This window comes from Nesoenas mayeri, assembly GCF_963082525.1.
Source record: "Nesoenas mayeri genome assembly, chromosome: 1".
Taxonomy (NCBI): domain Eukaryota; kingdom Metazoa; phylum Chordata; class Aves; order Columbiformes; family Columbidae; genus Nesoenas; species Nesoenas mayeri.
In genome coordinates, this window is record NC_137541.1 from 24,121,732 (window position 1) to 24,139,176 (window position 17,445).

At 39.0% G+C, this 17,445-nt stretch overlaps 2 protein-coding genes across 3 annotated transcripts in view; both read left to right on the top strand.

The window, feature by feature from the left end:
- On the top strand, positions 1–3,504 carry NDUFA5 (NADH:ubiquinone oxidoreductase subunit A5). 2 transcript variants are annotated; one of them, XM_080361821.1, is made up of 5 exons: positions 1–151; positions 694–738; positions 1,769–1,885; positions 2,607–2,672; positions 3,251–3,504. In XM_080361821.1, the coding sequence occupies exons 1-5, from the start codon at positions 131–133 to the stop codon at positions 3,350–3,352; spliced, it is 351 nt and encodes a 116-aa protein (XP_080217947.1). In that variant the 5' UTR covers positions 1–130; the 3' UTR covers positions 3,353–3,504. The 2 variants fall into 2 exon arrangements, with proteins under 2 accessions (XP_080217947.1, XP_080217946.1); XM_080361820.1 differs by lacking the exon at positions 1–151 and adding an exon at positions 249–609.
- IQUB (IQ motif and ubiquitin domain containing) overlaps positions 2,689–17,445 on the top strand; it is a 27,887-nt gene continuing 13,130 nt past the window's right edge. The window contains exons 1-8 of the mRNA XM_080361812.1: positions 2,689–3,188; positions 3,617–3,703; positions 8,569–9,007; positions 10,163–10,324; positions 10,429–10,604; positions 10,855–11,010; positions 12,901–13,111; positions 16,736–16,911. Coding sequence (XP_080217938.1) covers positions 8,572–9,007; positions 10,163–10,324; positions 10,429–10,604; positions 10,855–11,010; positions 12,901–13,111; positions 16,736–16,911 — 1,317 coding nt within the window. The 5' untranslated portion in view covers positions 2,689–3,188; positions 3,617–3,703; positions 8,569–8,571. The remainder of the gene's footprint in view (positions 3,189–3,616; positions 3,704–8,568; positions 9,008–10,162; positions 10,325–10,428; positions 10,605–10,854; positions 11,011–12,900; positions 13,112–16,735; positions 16,912–17,445) is intronic.

Consider the following 17,445-nt stretch of genomic DNA (forward strand, 5'->3'; position numbering starts at 1 on the left):
CCGAGGCGGCAGTGGCGCATGCGCGGCCCCGCGTCCTTCGCCATGTCCTCTAACCGGCGCATGCGCCCCGCATCCGGCGCAGCGGGCGGTGGGTGGCGGAGCGGCGCGGGGCGGCTCGGGGAGCGCGGCCATGGCGGGGGCGCTGCGGAAGGTGAGGCGGGGGAGCCGAGCCGAGCGGGGCGGGGCGGGGCAGGGCAGGGCAGGGCAGCTCCCGGCAGGGCAGCTCCCGGCAGGGCAGCTCCCGGCAGGGCAGGGCAGGGCAGCTCCCGGCGGCCGCGCCCCGCGGTGGGATCTCACCCTGCGCTGCCCCGTCGGGTTTCGGGGCGGGGGGTTGTGAGAAAGGGCCGAGGGGAGCGTGGAGCCCGGCGGGCCCGGCGGCAGCTGCTGGCGGGGCAGCAGCGACCGTTAGCAAAGGGGGCGAGCCCGTCGTGTGGGGAGGAAGGATGCGGGTAGGCCCGGGGTCATCCTTCCAGGACGGCTGAGCGTCGGCTGCGGGGGCTGTGAGCTGCTCCCCCTCCTCACCCTGGCCTCGTGTCCCGTGGTCAAAACTCTGCAGATTTGTGTGTGCGGTGGGAGGCGGAGATCATGTCACGGAATGGTCCCCGTCAGGTATATCTTGAGGCAAAATGAATAACCAGGTAGCATGGAAATAGATGATTTAGTGTATTAAATATGTTCATGCTCTCTGTGCAGACCACTGGACTTGTAGGACTGGCTGTAACTGAAAACCCTCATGAGGTATGTTACATGTCTTGTTCTGTATTTAATGGAAATTAAATGTTTTTTGTTACATGCTTGCATATGTAGGTACACTGTGCACCTTAAAGTGGTGCCAGCTTAATGAAGGTGTAAAAATATTCCAAAATGACAAAGGAATAAAATTAGTTCCTAAGAGTGTAATTCATATAATTAGGGGTTATTTTGCATATGTAGTTTTTGTTGTATGTGCTGATTTAAAAAACCTCCTTTGTACTTCTATGTACCTCCTATGGTACTTCTATGAAAAACTATTTCTCTCATCTCCATTGCAAAAGCAAAGAACTCTTTAAATTCAGTTCTTCATAAATGTGATTTCTACCTCACAAACATACAGGTTATTTCTGCCTTGCTATGCTGTGTTTCCATCAAGTACTGACATAACATACAAAGGGGACAGGCTGGTCTTATCTAATAGGGGAGGTGTGGTGCAAAGCCACATCAAGGCCCTGTGATGGCAAGCAGTGTTGAGGTTGGCATACTTCAGTGTTTCTTGGGAACCATGTTAGATGCTTCTTGTAGCAATTTGGTGCTTGGTTTTTACCTCCTCAGGCTCAGTAATGAAGGTATGTTTGTGTCGTCTTGCTTGCTTATTCTGGAGGCATGAGCTTTGAAAAGACTTATTTAATTTCTCTGTGCTTTGAGATTTCCCACTACGCAACGATTCTATTTCAAAAATGCTTTTGCCACCGAAAGTTAGGAATAGTGTCAAAAAGAACCACTGAAAAAATCATTCTTGTTCTGTACAAATGATTCTAGCTCAGTCTACAGCTTTGTCAGACGCCTTCTGGGTAAACTTAATAAATTTGACAGTGGTAACTTCCCAGTCCTGATCAGTCCCAGTTTTGCCCAAGACAGGGTTCTCTGGTTCAGACTTAGTTATTTTGTTAATCCTGCATTTCTGGATTGATTACCATAACCCTATATATTTTGTGTCTATGTAGCTAGTAGCTTAAGACAGACCAGATGTTAAATACTTGTGTATTTTAACCATGTCTTGCAATCACTTCAGCGCCTGAGGATACTGTACACAAAAATCCTTGGTGTCCTGCAAAACATTCCCAAAGATGCAGCATATAGGAAATACACTGAGGATATTGTAAATCAGCGATTTAATTTGGTGCAAACGGTAAGTACGGGGCTGTTTCATAAATGGTACGCGTGAAAAGATTTTTAAGATGCGAAAGATTATTTTTTTTAAATGACTACCTGTTTTTCAAAAGTAGATGTAGCTTTCAGATATCAGTTCAGAAATAATTGAAGTCTTGAGATTTATTTTTGTTATTGACTGGAATATTTTGATGGTATATTAAAAAGAATTTTAAACTTCTTACTGGTGTTTTTGGTGAAAAGTAGAAGAAAACAGTTTTTTGAAGATTTGTAATGTCCACACTCTTGCACAAAAAATGCATGTGCTCTTATCAGTGTAATATCTTAGCGCAATCTGTGCCTTTGACATTTCAGAACACTTTTTGGTACATTAAACTATGCAATACTGGTGTTGTGTATTTAAGGTGATAATTGGAAGTTTGCATATCATTTCATAAAAAGCTAAGATCAGAATTTTCTTTCAAGATACGTACTAAAGTCCTTTGCTGCTAATGCTTCTTTGGATGTCATTAAGTAGTACTTGGGGTTTGTATTTATCACTGGAAGTTTGATGTTTGTTTTCAAATAAGAAAAGTGTGTGAGATTTCTTTGCTAACAAAATGATAGAAGCCAGCTAATTTGATGGTAGTTCTGAAGAAGAGTAGAGCGTGATCTGGTTGAATTATAGTTTTTGTGTTTTAACTGGACTTTCTACTTCTCAGTAAAAATTAACATTTGTTTATATGTATTTGAATACACAGGAGACTAATGTGGAAAAACTACAGGACAAACTGAATAGTGGTCACATAGAAGAAGTCATTCTACAGGTAAAGTGGGCAAACGTAAGGTTAAGTACAAATGGGAGCAGTGGTTTATAGTGCTTCTTTGGGTGAGCTTCTATTTAGAAAGTTGGCAGTTTTCCATAACTTTTCTGCAAAACAAACAATCAAACAGGAAAAAAAAAAATCTGAGAATGAAATGTCATGTGGTGATTAGGATGACCATACTGAAAGCTAACACAATTAATGTGTGTTTACTGTATTACACTTTCATACATACCATGTGTACTTAAATTGCTTCTTACAGAGTCTAAATCGGTGGAAAATGCAGAAGATGATTGAATAATATTGAGGGATAATCCAAATAGACTGGAAAATATCATGAAATTGTTTTGGGAATGCCAAGGTGAACAGTTTGGGTATTTGGGGGTGATTAGTGTTTTGTTTTTTTTCTAAAAAACCAGACCCAAAACACAGAGTTTCTTTTGATATGTATAGGTGAAATTTGTGGCAGTCTGTGACTAATAGGTAATGACATCACCGAGACGATGAACTGAAATAGAGGTAATTTAATACTTTGGCAGTTGTATAGAATTTAAGAATTTGTTTATGGTGTTTATTAACAGGCTGAAAATGAGCTTTCCCTGGCAAGAAAAATGATACAGTGGAAACCATGGGAGCCTCTAGTTGAAGAACCACCTTCTGACCAGTGGAGATGGCCAATATAATTTTCAAGAGGGTGTAACCTCTTGAAAGAAAAAAGTTAATAATTAATCTATTGTTGCTGACAATTGTCTTTAAATTAAAGAGATTAGTTCATAAAAACATGTTTTGTCCTAGTGTCCACTTACATTTAGCAGTCTAAAGACTGTTTCCAATTTGTTGCAAAAATAGTTTAAGAAAATTATTTTCAGCTCTTGTATGACCTTTGTTTTATTTCCTGTTTTAATTTCATTATTAACAGGTTATTTGTGCCTTGTGTTTATTGACAGAATCCTGAGTGTCTGTAAGGGTATGAGTGAGACACTGGAACAGGTTGGCCAGAGACACTGGATGCCCCATCCCTCGAAGCGTTCAAGGTCAGGCTGGATGGAGCTTTGAGTAGCCTGGTCTAGTGGAAGGTGTCCCTGCCCATGGCAGGGGGGTTGGACTAGGTGATCTTTAAGGTCCCTTCCAACCCAAACCATGCTATAATTCTATGATTGTGAGCTATTTTTATAATCTGTATTTGTATGTTGACAAATATTATAGGCCATTTGAAATGAAAATCAAAGTTGTAGGAAAGTGTGATCCTGCCCTTCACTCCCAGCTTTGGTTGTGTATTTTTGCCAGCCACTGCCAGTGTGTTAATGATCATGTAGTTGCTGAGATCAGGGGTCCAATGTGATGAAAACCAAGCTTACCCAAAATAACAGGATTTTAGGTTTCAGCTGAGTCGGTCTTGAACTGGCTGACTCTGCTGCCCACATAAGCATTGACTGTCAGCAGCACTGAGAAGACCCAAGATGGGAGGGGTGAGGGGGAGAAGGAAGGCCACCTCTTAAGGTGACAGCAGGAACAGTTTTTTTCATTAGCAGTAAGGTTACTATACTTAGCATAAGACGTGGTACAAACTCTAGTATTGGAGTCTTACAGAGGTTTTGTATGTAAATGTGTACTGTATAGATTTATTTGTATATTATTAATTCAGACCTTGACCATTGCTTAGTAATATGAAAAATTCGGTGGATCTTGACAGATCTGGCTAGTTTCATGGACATTTACATGGACACAATGCCTGCTTCTTCTGAAAACTTTTGTTTACAGATTGAAGCTTATAGGCCCAAATTAAAAATATACAAACTAAATCTAACAATACTGTGCAAGTTTGCCTCTACTCACATTGTTGAGTACCATTAATAAAGCTCTTGCAAGTTTCATGGTAAGAATATAGTTGAATGACAAAAATCTGCAGTTTGTTAAGTGTTTGTGGCAGAGTGCCACTGCACTACCTTATTTACATAATACTACAACTACATGTCATAGGTGTTTTCCCATAGTCATTAGGCCTGCCTAGGACAATTATTATTAATGATTAGTTACATCTTTATATAGTATTTCATACAATCAGGGTATTAGGGGAATAGGACGGTAGAAAATTAGTAAGTATAGCTAGGGTATTGACTCTGGCAACTATTTTCACTGAATTCTTTAGCATTGTTTTTTTCAACTATCACTGTAACAACAGAAATTTTTACATTTTGAAAATTGAAAAAGTGGAAAATATTTTGCTTCAATAGCTGTTTTTGAAGGCCTTTTCAGTTTTGAAAAAAGTAGAAGCTGGTCTCTTCTGAGAGAAAACCACTAGGTGGCAGTCCAGAAAAGTGGTTTACTACAAAGTCAACAAACACAATTTTCACATGAGAAATATTAAAGGATTACAAACTTGAAAGAGGGTGAATTATGTAGTAAAAAAACCCTGAAGTCTAGTATGAATGCTATTGGCAGGCAGTACTTGGGGCGGGGGGGAAGAAGTTGCTGGAATATGGTGACAGTTGGTGTCAGAATTCTTTCTACTCTTTCATAACTGAGACATTAGCTGAACTCTCTTTTTGCTCTGTTATTTTTTCCACTTCTAAAGCCATATTTGTTGTCTGACTCAATAGCTCCTATGAGCTTGTGAGTTGTGTTACAGAGAAGAGGAAGTCTCGTCCCATTGCTGCTGAAATTTTGTATCTGGTCTTTTAAAACTGAGTTTAACTGATTGAAAGCATACCAGTATCTTGACAAATGCAGGAATATATCCTCGGTACAGACCCTAATATAGGTTGTTTATTATCATGAGGGGATTTTTTTGAGAACTGTATTTCCTAATTTATATTCTCAATGATTTTTCTGGTCTGTGTTTCTTTCATGTGACTCAAAATAGGATCATTTTCTAAATCTTTACCCAAAACACTGGATTAGACTTCACAAATGTGTTTGTTTAGGAATCAGTTATCTTGAGTCTTAAAAAGATTCTACTGAAACCAGCTCTGGGAATCCTTAAGGATTTCTCAGCTTTCTGAACTTTTTATCTAATTCTCAGAGTGTCTTATTAATTTTCATTATTTTTAAGTAGTTAAATTTGATTTCATTATCTTAGCATAAATTAATTACTGTGCTACACAAGATCACTTAGTTAATTAGTTTTATGTTGTAGCATCACCTTTAAATAGCAGTTATTGAGAACAAAGGTAGGAAAAAAGAATTGATTGCAATTTTGAGGTGTAATAGTGTATGCCTTTTAGACAGTGTTGTGTAGTCATGTCATCCTTGTTCCTGCCTAATTTAAAAATACATCTTTGCTAAGAAGAGAAACAGTAATTTTTACCTTGCTATTAACTCTGTAACCATGTATCTGATATTTAAATTCACACTGTAGCAACAAACCACTACACACATTTTACAGCCAAGAGAGAATCTATATTAGGAGTACTATGTTACAAATAATTTATTTTAAGATGAGTATGCTGGCAAGGCATAATTTGGAGACTGATTGTAATGATTTTGCTTGATTTTTCTCCATTAACTATGTTGGAAATATATGATGATGTGAAAGATTTTATCATTATTTGCTGTAATATGGTAAGTTAAATCACTGCAAGCCTTAGAATTAACAAATTGTAGATCTTTAAAACAGTTTGAGATCATCTGATTGAAGTTGTTAAGCGAGTGAAAATCAGCCTGTCTGCAGGACAGAAAAGCAGCGCTCGGATTGCCGTGCAGCGGCAGTACTGAGGGGCTTGTTGTTGCCAACGTGCTCTCTCTGCTACTTAGCCTATTTTGAGTGGTTGTGTTCTGAGCAGGGCACCTATTTAATCTTTGACATAATTTCTGATTGTGTTCAAAGGGAGATGAATGAAAACTGCTTTAAAAAAAAGAATTACAGCATATATGCTATTTCATCAGAAAAAAATGAAAAATTGTCTTGCAAACAAAATTAGTTTCTTGAATCAAGTTGACTAGTGAAAGAGTGACACAAAATGATGTATCTTTCTATAGTTACTGTTGGTCCTGTTCTACCCTGTTCAAGTTCAGTTGAGGTTTTGGAAAAAAGAGCATTAACAGCAGTAATGGGAAGTTTCTGTCCTGTTGATGGGAAGCAGGCCCATGTTCAGATGTCGAACAGTGTCTGTGAAACATGGTAACAGTGTCCATGGCATATTGTTAGTGAGCGTGGATATAATGTCAATGCCTGCTGAAATATAACTTTTTTCAGCATTCTCCCAGAGTTGTGATACAGAACTGTGTATTTCACCTCTAAAATGATTGGGCGAAGCGAGCGTAGTCTCAGTGTACCTGTAGCATGCTGAAACGCTTTTAAGAGTTGCCTCGGCAATCACACATCAAACACCAGGAAATTCCATTTCAGATGGTTTCAAACAACAGGAAATTCTGCTTCATATGGCTTTAGTTCTGGTATGCGTGTCGTAATTTCCACTCAAACCGCCTCGGTGCTCGCAGCAGATCTGCAGTCCTTCTCAGGGAGAACAGCACCATTGGGCTGAGCAGGCCACTCAGTGAGGATGCGAAGGGCTGCAGGGCAAGGGCTTTCGGCATCCAAACACAGCAGCTGTTGCTAATACACAGGAAACAGTTTGGGGTATTAGTGTGATTTCTGCTACTATCTGCAGTATAAACTGGAAAGAGAAATGCCACTATAAATGGTAAATCTTCACCTCGCTATGGATGACAGTATAGGACATGGCCGTGTGCTGACGCTATGACACCGAGGCACATGTGCCCACCAGAGGGACCAGCAGGGAGGCAGCGAGCAGCTGTTGCTGCAGGTGCTGCCTTCCCAGGTGCTGTGGTGCTTCTGCTCACCACGGCAGGGTGAAGTGCAGCCAGGGAGGTTTCTGTGCCTTTGCCCTTTCACAGGATCACAGAATGGTTGGGATTGGAAGTGACCTCTGGAGATCATCCAGTCCAACCCACCTGCTAAAGCAGGTTCACCCAGAGCAGATCACACAGGAATGTGTCCAGTGGGTTTTCAATGTCTCCAGAGAAGGAGACTCCACAATCTCTCTGTGCAGCCTGTTCCAGTGCTCTGGCACCCTCAAAGTAAAGAAGTTTTTTCTTATATTCAAATGGAGCCTCCTGTGCTTCAGGTGTTGACCGTTGCCCTCATCCTGTCGCTGGGCACCGCTGAAGGGAGTCTGGTCCCGCCCTCTTACCTCTGCCCTCATTGCGCATGCTCCTGGTGCTGCGGCCCCGGGCTCCGCGAGGCACCGCCCATTCCCGGTTGCTATGGCTACCGCGACGCGCCGCCGACGCCAGACGCGGCTGCTCCGGAGAGGCCGCCCGGGGTGAAAGTAACGGCTGCGGGGCCGAGCGGGGAGCGGGACGCGAGGTGGGGAAGAGAGGCGCGCTTGTACGCCGAACCGCCACCGAACCCCTCCGGCCCCGCTGTGCCCTGTCCCCCGCGGGACCGGCGGGCCTGCGCTCCGCCCACGGCCGCGTGCCGGGGCCGCCGTGTCCTGGCGCCGGCCGTACGGCTGCCTGCTGGCTCGGGGTTTGCGTGAAAAGGGGCTTGAATCCTTCCGGCCCGGGTCATTTCAGTGGCAGCACGGAAAACCCTAGAGGCGTGCTGTCTCTGGGTAACAGTCCTGCGTCAATTCTTACCTGTATAAGGGATTTATCTCTATGTATTCTTTATATGAGTTACGCTGACTGCCTGCTGTCAATGCTATGCGTTATTAGCGCTGTTAAAGAGCAATGAGATGTTAAATGTTTTGCATTTGGTGGAAGCAAAGACCTCGTGCTACTCTAAATAGGCTGTTTGGGAAAAGATAGTGAAAAAGCTTTTCGGGTTAGTAAGTCATCCATATGCTTGGTGGTAGAAATGTGCTACTATGCAATTGTAAATAGATACTGTGAATGTTTTTGCAGAAAGGTTAAAAATGTGCAACTGATACTTTAGGAAATGGAAGATATATCGGATAGGTGCTTTCACGTTGTTGGAACAGAAGGGCCAGATGCAGAGCAACCATCTGCATCCTCAGAAAGAGCAGGCGGAGAGGCCAAGAACGGGGACTCGGCAGAGGAACCTTTGCTTTCAGGAGCTGCAGGCACTGTGCAGTCAGAGGAGGACAGCGAGCAGCAGGCAGCTCTCAAGGAACAGTCAAGTGTAACACAGCAGGGACGACCTAGAGAAGGACCAGGCAACCCAGAAGTGATTGGAAATAACAAACAAGATGTGTTTGAGCCAGATGCTCCATTCAGCACATCATTTGAGAGCACATCTTCAGTTACAAATGAGAACTGTTCTACTTTACCCGAAGTAAGAAATTCAGAAAGAGAAGAAGAAACATCTCAAAACTCAGTACTATCAGAGAATACTGCAAGTGGGGCAGTAACAGGTAAAGAAGTTATTAAAATGGTGAACATTAGGGCTTTTAAGAGGTTTCTTTTTCTTCAACTTGGTTATGGCTTCTTGCATGCCACACACCCTCATTCTGTTCATGTTTGCTGTTTTTTGGTCTTGAAGAGACTTCTCAAATTCTCATCCAAAACATGCTTGTAAAGGTGAGGACTGTATTCTTTATGTCAAGTTGCAGTAGCAGTTTATAGACTAATATGGCATTTTATAGAGTGATCTTCATTTCCAGAAACGTGTGTGGGTATGTATATGTGCTTTGTGCACATTTGCAAAACATTTGTGTGGGTACATGGGCTGGTAACAGTTTAGACTAGAACATAGCAATCATCTTACTATTTTACCTCTCTTAGATTCCCCTGTAAGTTACCCACCACCTTTCCGTTATCCATGCCTTTCTCCTACAGTCCCCAAAACGCTCCATCATCTCCTGCGTTCTAGGTGTCCTGTGTTACTTCCTCTTCCCAATTCAGTGCCTTATTTTCTTAAGTTTTCAGAGTGGGAGGTGGCACATCGCATTCAGCAGGTGAGCGCAGTGAGTGACTCTTGGGGTACAGACCTGCTGACCGCTGCCTTCTTGCTGGGCTGCACTCGGGCACTCTCACTGTGGGTAGCTGGCGATCACAGCCTAGGAAGGGCTCTGTGCCAAAGCCAGATAGAGTCTTATCTCTAAATCAAAAAGTAGAGATTTCTGGAGCTTTGAGTTAAGCAGGTCTGGTTCAGAATATAGTTTTTAAATAAACACCACAATGTTAAGTATTGTGTGAAAGACAACAATGATTCAGCCACTGTATGCTTAGATCAGGTCTAAATTGGGGCAGGTTTAGGTAAGATTTTTCAATAAAAATTCATTGTACAAAAGGATAATTTTGATTTGAAATTATGCATTTGAAAATAAACACATTTACTTACTGTAACTTTTAAGAAATAGTAATGTGAGTGACTTTATGTGGTGACAGTACTATGTTAGATATCCCTTTAAAAAGTATGTGATAACGCTGTTTCAACTTTCAAGTAGACTGCCTTTCCAGCTCAAAAATATGATGTTTCTGCGTTGCAATGTTTCAATAAAATCGTCTCAGGGTAAACTTGAAATAATAATTAGCTGATCAGGAATTAATTTTGGTTTTATTTTTAGGAAGTGTGATTGAGGACAATGAAACTCTTAGGAGCACTAAGGCTAACCTTGATGAAACTATCCAGTCTGAGAAGTTGTGTCTTGATCAGGAACATTTTCCTGGGAAAGCAGTTCAAGAGGATTACCATATGCCTAATGTCATAACTGTTAGAGTACAAACAGGTAAATGCTGTTCTTAACACCTGTATCGATATATAATTGTGCTTTAATCTCAGTCTGTTACTAAATAAAACAATGTTTCTATATTGAAACTTCCATTTTAACAGATTCTGATTCATTCCAAGACGTAGTTGTAAAAATTGAAAGAGCTACCTATCGAAAACCATTTCTGGGTGGATTTAAAAACAAGATAACAGGAGTGGAATTTCATAATGCAGGATCACAAACTATACCCAAAAAACGACTTGACAAAGGAATTCAGTTATTTTGTAGGGAAACTCAGGTAATGGCTTTGTGGCGTCTTTTTGAAATGTTGTTTTTGCCAAACGAAATAGAATGTTGACACCATTATTTCCAGTAGGAATGAGGAGGTAGATCAGAAATAAGTGTGCAACTGAAAGTATTTAGTGGATTAATATCATTAATCATGTGATATTAACTATTAACTAAAATAACTAATTTTGTCACTTATTGTAATGAGACAAATCTCTGTATATTTTGTAATAATCTGACATGCTTTTTTTTTTCCCCAGACTGTTTTTGAAAAAAATAAGCCACAACAAACAAACAATACAACATCAACACAGATGACTAAAGTTGGCCTGTATGTGTCAGTCGTGACTGACAAAATAATAAGTCCTGGAAAGTATCTTACAGCAGACGAATACCATGAACGTAGACTGAAAGCAGTAAGTTCTCACCTGTTTGAAACTGTAAAGCAAAGTATTATGAAGGTTATCTGAATATTTAATAAATGTTCAAAGAGGGTATTTAAAAGTGAACTGCAAAATGTCTGCTTAATCTTCACATTTTGTAATCTTCCACGTATGGGAGAAGTGTGTGTTTGCTCTATGTTTTTAGTGACATTTGGACTTTGTGATTTCTTAAGAATTTTCATTTTACTGTTTTCTATTTTACAGTGACAGTTAAGCTTCCATATAGAGCATTAGGGATTACAACAGGCTCGTCCCTATGGCGTTCCCATGATGTCTTTGGAAGGACCTGAGCTATATGTTTAATGTATGACCTCAGATGCATGGAGTACTGGGTTAGGATTTAGGACACCTGCATTCAGCTTTTGTGTTTTCTGGGGTTGGTTGTTTGTTTTGACAGACTTGGTAGGTTACCTTTGGCAAACTGTTCCTGTTTGGATTGTGTTCAAGTACTGTGTTCAAGTTTGGCACTGAGGTAGAACCCCGCTGTTCCCAGACATGCGATGGGTCTGTGGGCTTTTCTGGTGCGCTGAGTTGACTCATGCAGGTGATTCCAGTGACAGATTCTATATATTCCTTGTGCAGAGCATGCCATTTATGCATTCCAAATTGCTTTTTGAAAACCATGTCTACAGTGGCTGCACATCTAAATTAAGTACGCCCAGCATCATGTTAGGTGGGGCACTGCTTTGTAAATGCTGTAGTTATTAAATTGATGGCTTAAAATAGACAGACTGAATCTAACTAAGTGGAGGAACAGTTGATTCCCCAAGTGTGTAAGTAGGATAATTGTATTGTCATGATTGACAAGGTATGTCGAAATCTTCTGGGTAGAAGTTTTCTGTTAGAACTTCTTATTTGGTCAGCATCAGCTCAGGGCAATAAGCATCTTGTAGAAGTGGAACTCAAATAGGTAACCATTTCCTCAGGACTACCAATATGCTTTCCTGTGAACATTAGTGCCGTGTACTGAAATCTGTAATCTATCCATAGGTAATCTATAATGCACAGTAGAGAGACATCAGCGTAGTGTTGGTTCCAGTTGATGGATTTGCACAGTGCAGTGTAGTTCTGTATTGAAATACTCACTGAAGACATATTCAGGAGAAATGTTAGGTTAGGATATCTCTAGAGACAGTGTGACTGTATTAGTGTGTGTTCGTGCTTGACAGCCTTTAGTGCTGAGCAAGGCTTGTTAGCTCCTGGTATTGACCTGGTGAAACTGCTTGTGGTGTGAGTGCTGACCCAGCTGGCAGGAGCTTGAGCTTGTGCCTTGTCCTCCCTTAGCACACTACAGACATTTCCCACGTCTTCAGCAGCCACACCCTGGGAAGGTGGATTTTATAATTTTCTAAGTTCTGTCATGACAGCACTGGTAGCATCCATTGTTTGTTTACAAAGAAATTGCAGTTGATCTTCTGTGTACGTGTTGATTTTTCTATCTAGAAATGTAAAAGAAATTTTGCAAATATGTGTCTAAAATTCCCAATCTAAACAGTTTATAAATTGATAGGAAGGTGGGGACCTCTGCTTACAAATCTGGAGAGAAAACAATAAAAACAATACATTGCAAAAGACCTTTTTTAAGGGAGGTGAATTTTGTAGTTGCATTTTATGTTGCATTTATGTTTCCACTTAAATATTTGAATTAGTTTCTACACTGTACTCACTGGTTAAACTCCTGCAGTTACCTAAGTAAGTAAGCATACTAGTGTTTAAACTTGTTTTGTAGCATTTGAATTATTTTGAGTACAATACAAATCTTAGAAACTATAGTTAAATAGCTAGAAAAAATAACAGTTAAGAACAAAATGTTATGCTGTTTTGTTTTAAATTCATGATTCTTTGGTGTTGTATCACATATAGGTAATAGTATTACAGAAATATTTCCGTCGCTGGCATGCTATGAATATAGTACAAAAGCTGAGGGAAAAAAAGAGGCTAAGGCTGGCATGGGAAGCACAAGAAGAGTTACAGAAAAAAAGAGCGAAAGAAAAAAAACTGAGAAGGGAGAATGAGCGAAGACTGAACCCTAAAACAAAAGAAGACTTTGAGCTACTGTACCATGCTTTAGAACGTAAGTTTTTTTCCTAAAGAGGCACTCTTAAATCTGCAAAATAGTAGTATGTTTAAAACAAACTTAAGTTTTTTACATTTCTTCAGATAACTTCCTTGATTTTTTTTTTTTTTTTAATTTACGGGGGATTTTAATTTTTAAATAATTATTTGACTTCTGTATATTACTAGAAGCAGAAAAAAGTCCTTGGCACTGTGTAAGCACTGTTCAGCAATAACTAAAACATCTCTGTGTTATCAACATCCAAAGCGTAGCACCATGTAAGCTGCTATGAAGAAAATGAACTCTATCCTAACCAAAACCAGTACATCTTTTTTAGAAAATAATCAGCTTGTAGAATAGTGCTATTTGGCAGTTCTATTATTCTTTTTTTTTCATTCATCTCTAGTATTAAGGTCAGCTAGAGGAAGAGGAACCGTTTGGTTTTTTTAATCAGTTACTTTAATCTTTTTATTTTACATTTTAAATGCTGAAAATAGTGCCATGAAGAAATTAGTATTAAGATCCATCATATGTCATTTATTATAATACAGATTTCTTTATAATAGATAAAATTTTTGACCAGATTTTACAATATATGACTGAGGTTATTCCTTTTGTCTTAGTTATCTTCTACTGATGCTTTTTCTCCTTTCTTGTTTATTCAGTGTTTCACAAAACTGTGTTGTCAAAATTTCAACAATCTGTTAGGGTCCTACGGGACGTCCTGATAGTCTTACTTGTCCACCTGACCTACCTTAAACTATCTCAGTTATTTCTTCCAAGGTAAACTGAGCAGAAATTTGGCAGAGTGTGTTATTCATAGAGCTTGGGATCATGATTCAACAATTCCCAAGTTATATGTTAATCTTTTAATGCTGTCATACTTTGTGTGGCATTGAACAAATCACTTTGTCTGAATTTATACGACTCATAAATATTACTATTTGTGACAAATGTAAAAATTATTACTGGTCTTAAACTTTAGAATTTTGGGAATAGTATCTTCATTACATTTGTGGTTTGTTAGGAATTGTTTCCCCTGCCCCCCTTTTTCTTCATGAATAGCATTTCACTTCACAAGAATCAGTCCTTTTAAAGGTGTGTCTGACTAGGTAATCAAAAGCCAATGTACTCAAATAATCATTTTTTTCTCTCCATTTATGGCAAGTGCTACTATTTGGTATCTGATTTCCCGCAGTATTTTATTTAAAAAACTGCTTCCTAGATAATGCACTATCAAATGTAAGATCCACTTATTTTTTTTATTTAGGCTTGCAGAGTCTTATTTGCAATAGAGTCAATAAAGCCAAATTAAAGCTGTGAATGAGCACTGCTATTCCCAATATTTTCAGATTTTAACTTAAGGTTATATAATTGTCTCTTTTGCTTATTTTAATGTCATTTGCTTCACAAATAGTAAAACCTGCAGCTATACATGTTCAGGAATTTAATATCCAGGCAACCTGAAAAAGCATGTACCATTTCAAAACTGGAATAGAGCAAACTCCAGTATTTGAAATGTCTTTTTAAGGTTTTGTTAAAAATAATTGTCTGGTGTCAAAATTTTCTGTTTTGTTTTTGTTTACCATTGTTGACTAGTTGCTTCTCTATGTGGAGAGTTGCAGTCATGCTCTTTATTTGAAGAGAGCTTAGTGATTCTAGGAAGTTTTTTTTCCTACCTGCATGTGAAACTACTTTTACATTCTTGTAGTGTCAACAGTCTACACAAGCTAAATCATTGTGACAGTAATAGAATGAGACTATTGTCCTCCAGGGATCTGTGAAGGTTATTGCTGCTGATCACAACAGGGGGATCCTATTACAGGGTCAGCCAGTACAAGCAGCTCCTCTTGGTACAAAAACTTGCCTGTTGACTGTATGGGACAAATGAGATGTATCTATATATTCAGAGTGTCTGCATATAGAGACACTCATTATTTATTTTAAAAGTATGAACTACTTTGTTTTATGAAAACTGGAATAAAAATTGTAATGAGTAAAAACTCTGCCTGTAGAGCAGATAGTCTAAGAGGAATGTTTTTAATTTGGTTACATATATATGGTGAATCAGGAGGTGAGTATTGATGATAACTGGCAGCTTCATTTCTGTAATTACAAAATTGCTTATTGTATTTATTAGCTCTGCCTTTGAAGTTGCTGCCCCCTTCAGGCATGTAAAGTTTCATGTAAATTAATTATATACAGTGCTTTTGTTTACTGAAATGGCTTTATTTAAAAATATATCTTTGACTACTTAGAACTTGTCAAACAGCTGTCATATTAATACCAAAGCTTGGAGAGCCTTAAGGAAATGAATTGAAATATTTTAGAACAGGAAATGTAAGGTATTGTATAGATAAGGAAGCCACAGGCAGAAAATAAACCTTACTCCTTTCCCTCTTCCTGCCTCTAATCTTACCTGATACAGGATGTTATAGGATTTTTAACTAAGTGTGCATCACATATTGGATTGTTTTCTTTTACGCTGGATTTTGCTTTTGCATAACTGTTCAGTAACAATAACAACACTTTGAGATATTATTCAGGAATGTTGAAGTTTTGGAAATAACCTACAGAACTCCAGAGATATTTGAAAAGGAACAGACTCTTCAGAGATGCCAGGAATTGTTATGATGTATGAAAAGGAAAATACTGTCTATCCAGTAAACACAAATTGATTTTACTAACAGATTTCTGTAAAGGCATGTAGTCTGTGTAGCAGCAGTTACAGTCAAGAAATGGACACTACAAAATAAAGCATGAGAGACACATGTATACATCTGTATGTTTCTATCATGAAGTAGTATAACATAAGTGCAGTGTGTACCTGTGGTTTGGTGCTTTGACCGTAGGAGTCAGAAGGGCAGATACTCACACTTGTGCTGCTGTCGCGCCACTTCTTTCTGCTTGGAGGGTTCTGTTGGAGAAAAAGAAAGGGAGAGTAAAGCAAAGACTGTCCAGTTATTAATGTGCATCCTTCTACCTTGGGTGGCAAAAGGGGATACCACTGAAATATTTGATGTGACACCTGAAGTGCTGAATGTGACTGCCCATCAAATTTTATCTCAGTTTTGGAGGACTTCAAACTTCTTTATGTTTTACTCATTTGTGCAGGGAGAAGCATTGATACCCTCAGCACTGAGTACTGGTGGTACCACAGTAAGATACTGTCCTTAATTGGTTGAGATCATCTCCATGGTATCTTTCTTGTGACTTTGATGAGCAATTGTTTAAATAGTTCCTATTGCTCATACCTTTTTGGAGCTGTTTGACAGTCAAACAGTGAGTTTAGTTATTTTAGATGCAAAATTGTGAAGAAATCATTTCATCACACATTTCCACAGGAGCTAAATCCTTTTTATCACATAGACCTTCTTTTTACCCTAACCCATCTTTGAGTGTGGAGTATGAATTGCCAGTTTAGGGTTGATGTACACACACACACTCTCACAGAACATCTGTATAATTTACATTAACTTCTGGGCCATTTTGCTTGTATTGAAAGTACGCATAACAATCAATTACCTAACATAGAAACTGACTTTTAACAAATATTGAAAATTATGTTATTTCTTTAATATGAAAGCAGAAATTTCACTTGAAAATATGTTGTAAAATTACTCAAAATATTTATATCTGTAGTATGGAGGCAGGAGGAGACTGAACGAATTAACAGAACTTATACTGGAGCTGAAAGAAAGGCAGCATTGTGTGGACTTCTGGAAGAAGAGGCACAGCTGATTGCTTCCATTGGGAGACACAAACTAAATGCAGATGAGGAGAATCAACATAAAGCAATACTGAACTTTCTGGATAAGGTCAGTGATGTAATTTTAGGCTGAACATAAAGAAAACAAAAGTAGAGGAACAGAAAAGACATCTGCAGGCTACTTGCCAAAAGTAACTTTTCTAGCTTTAACAGTTAATCATGTGAATTCTAACGTTATAAATATCCAAACTATCTAGTTGTTCATGTCAATAAAATTTGGTACATTTCTTTTTCCAAGCTGAGAATTTCTTAGCTCTGTGACTGATTGAAGGACCAGAAGAAACTTTTTAAATATTTTTTCCATTCTTTTTACTACTGATGTATGGGAACTGGACTGTAAAAAGTGGTTTGATAACATCTATTACTTTTCTTCATTATGAACAAATTACATATTTGAAATGTTGGTGAACCTATTACCAAGTTTACTGCCATGATGTGATTATATTCTCTATTTCTGCTTTCAAGACTGAAAAGACCCAGAAAACTAAATATTTAGGAACGATATCAAAACCTTGAATCACTTCTGTATTAAATATTTGCTTCTATCATTTGCAACCTATTCTGTTATCTTCTCAGAAAAAGA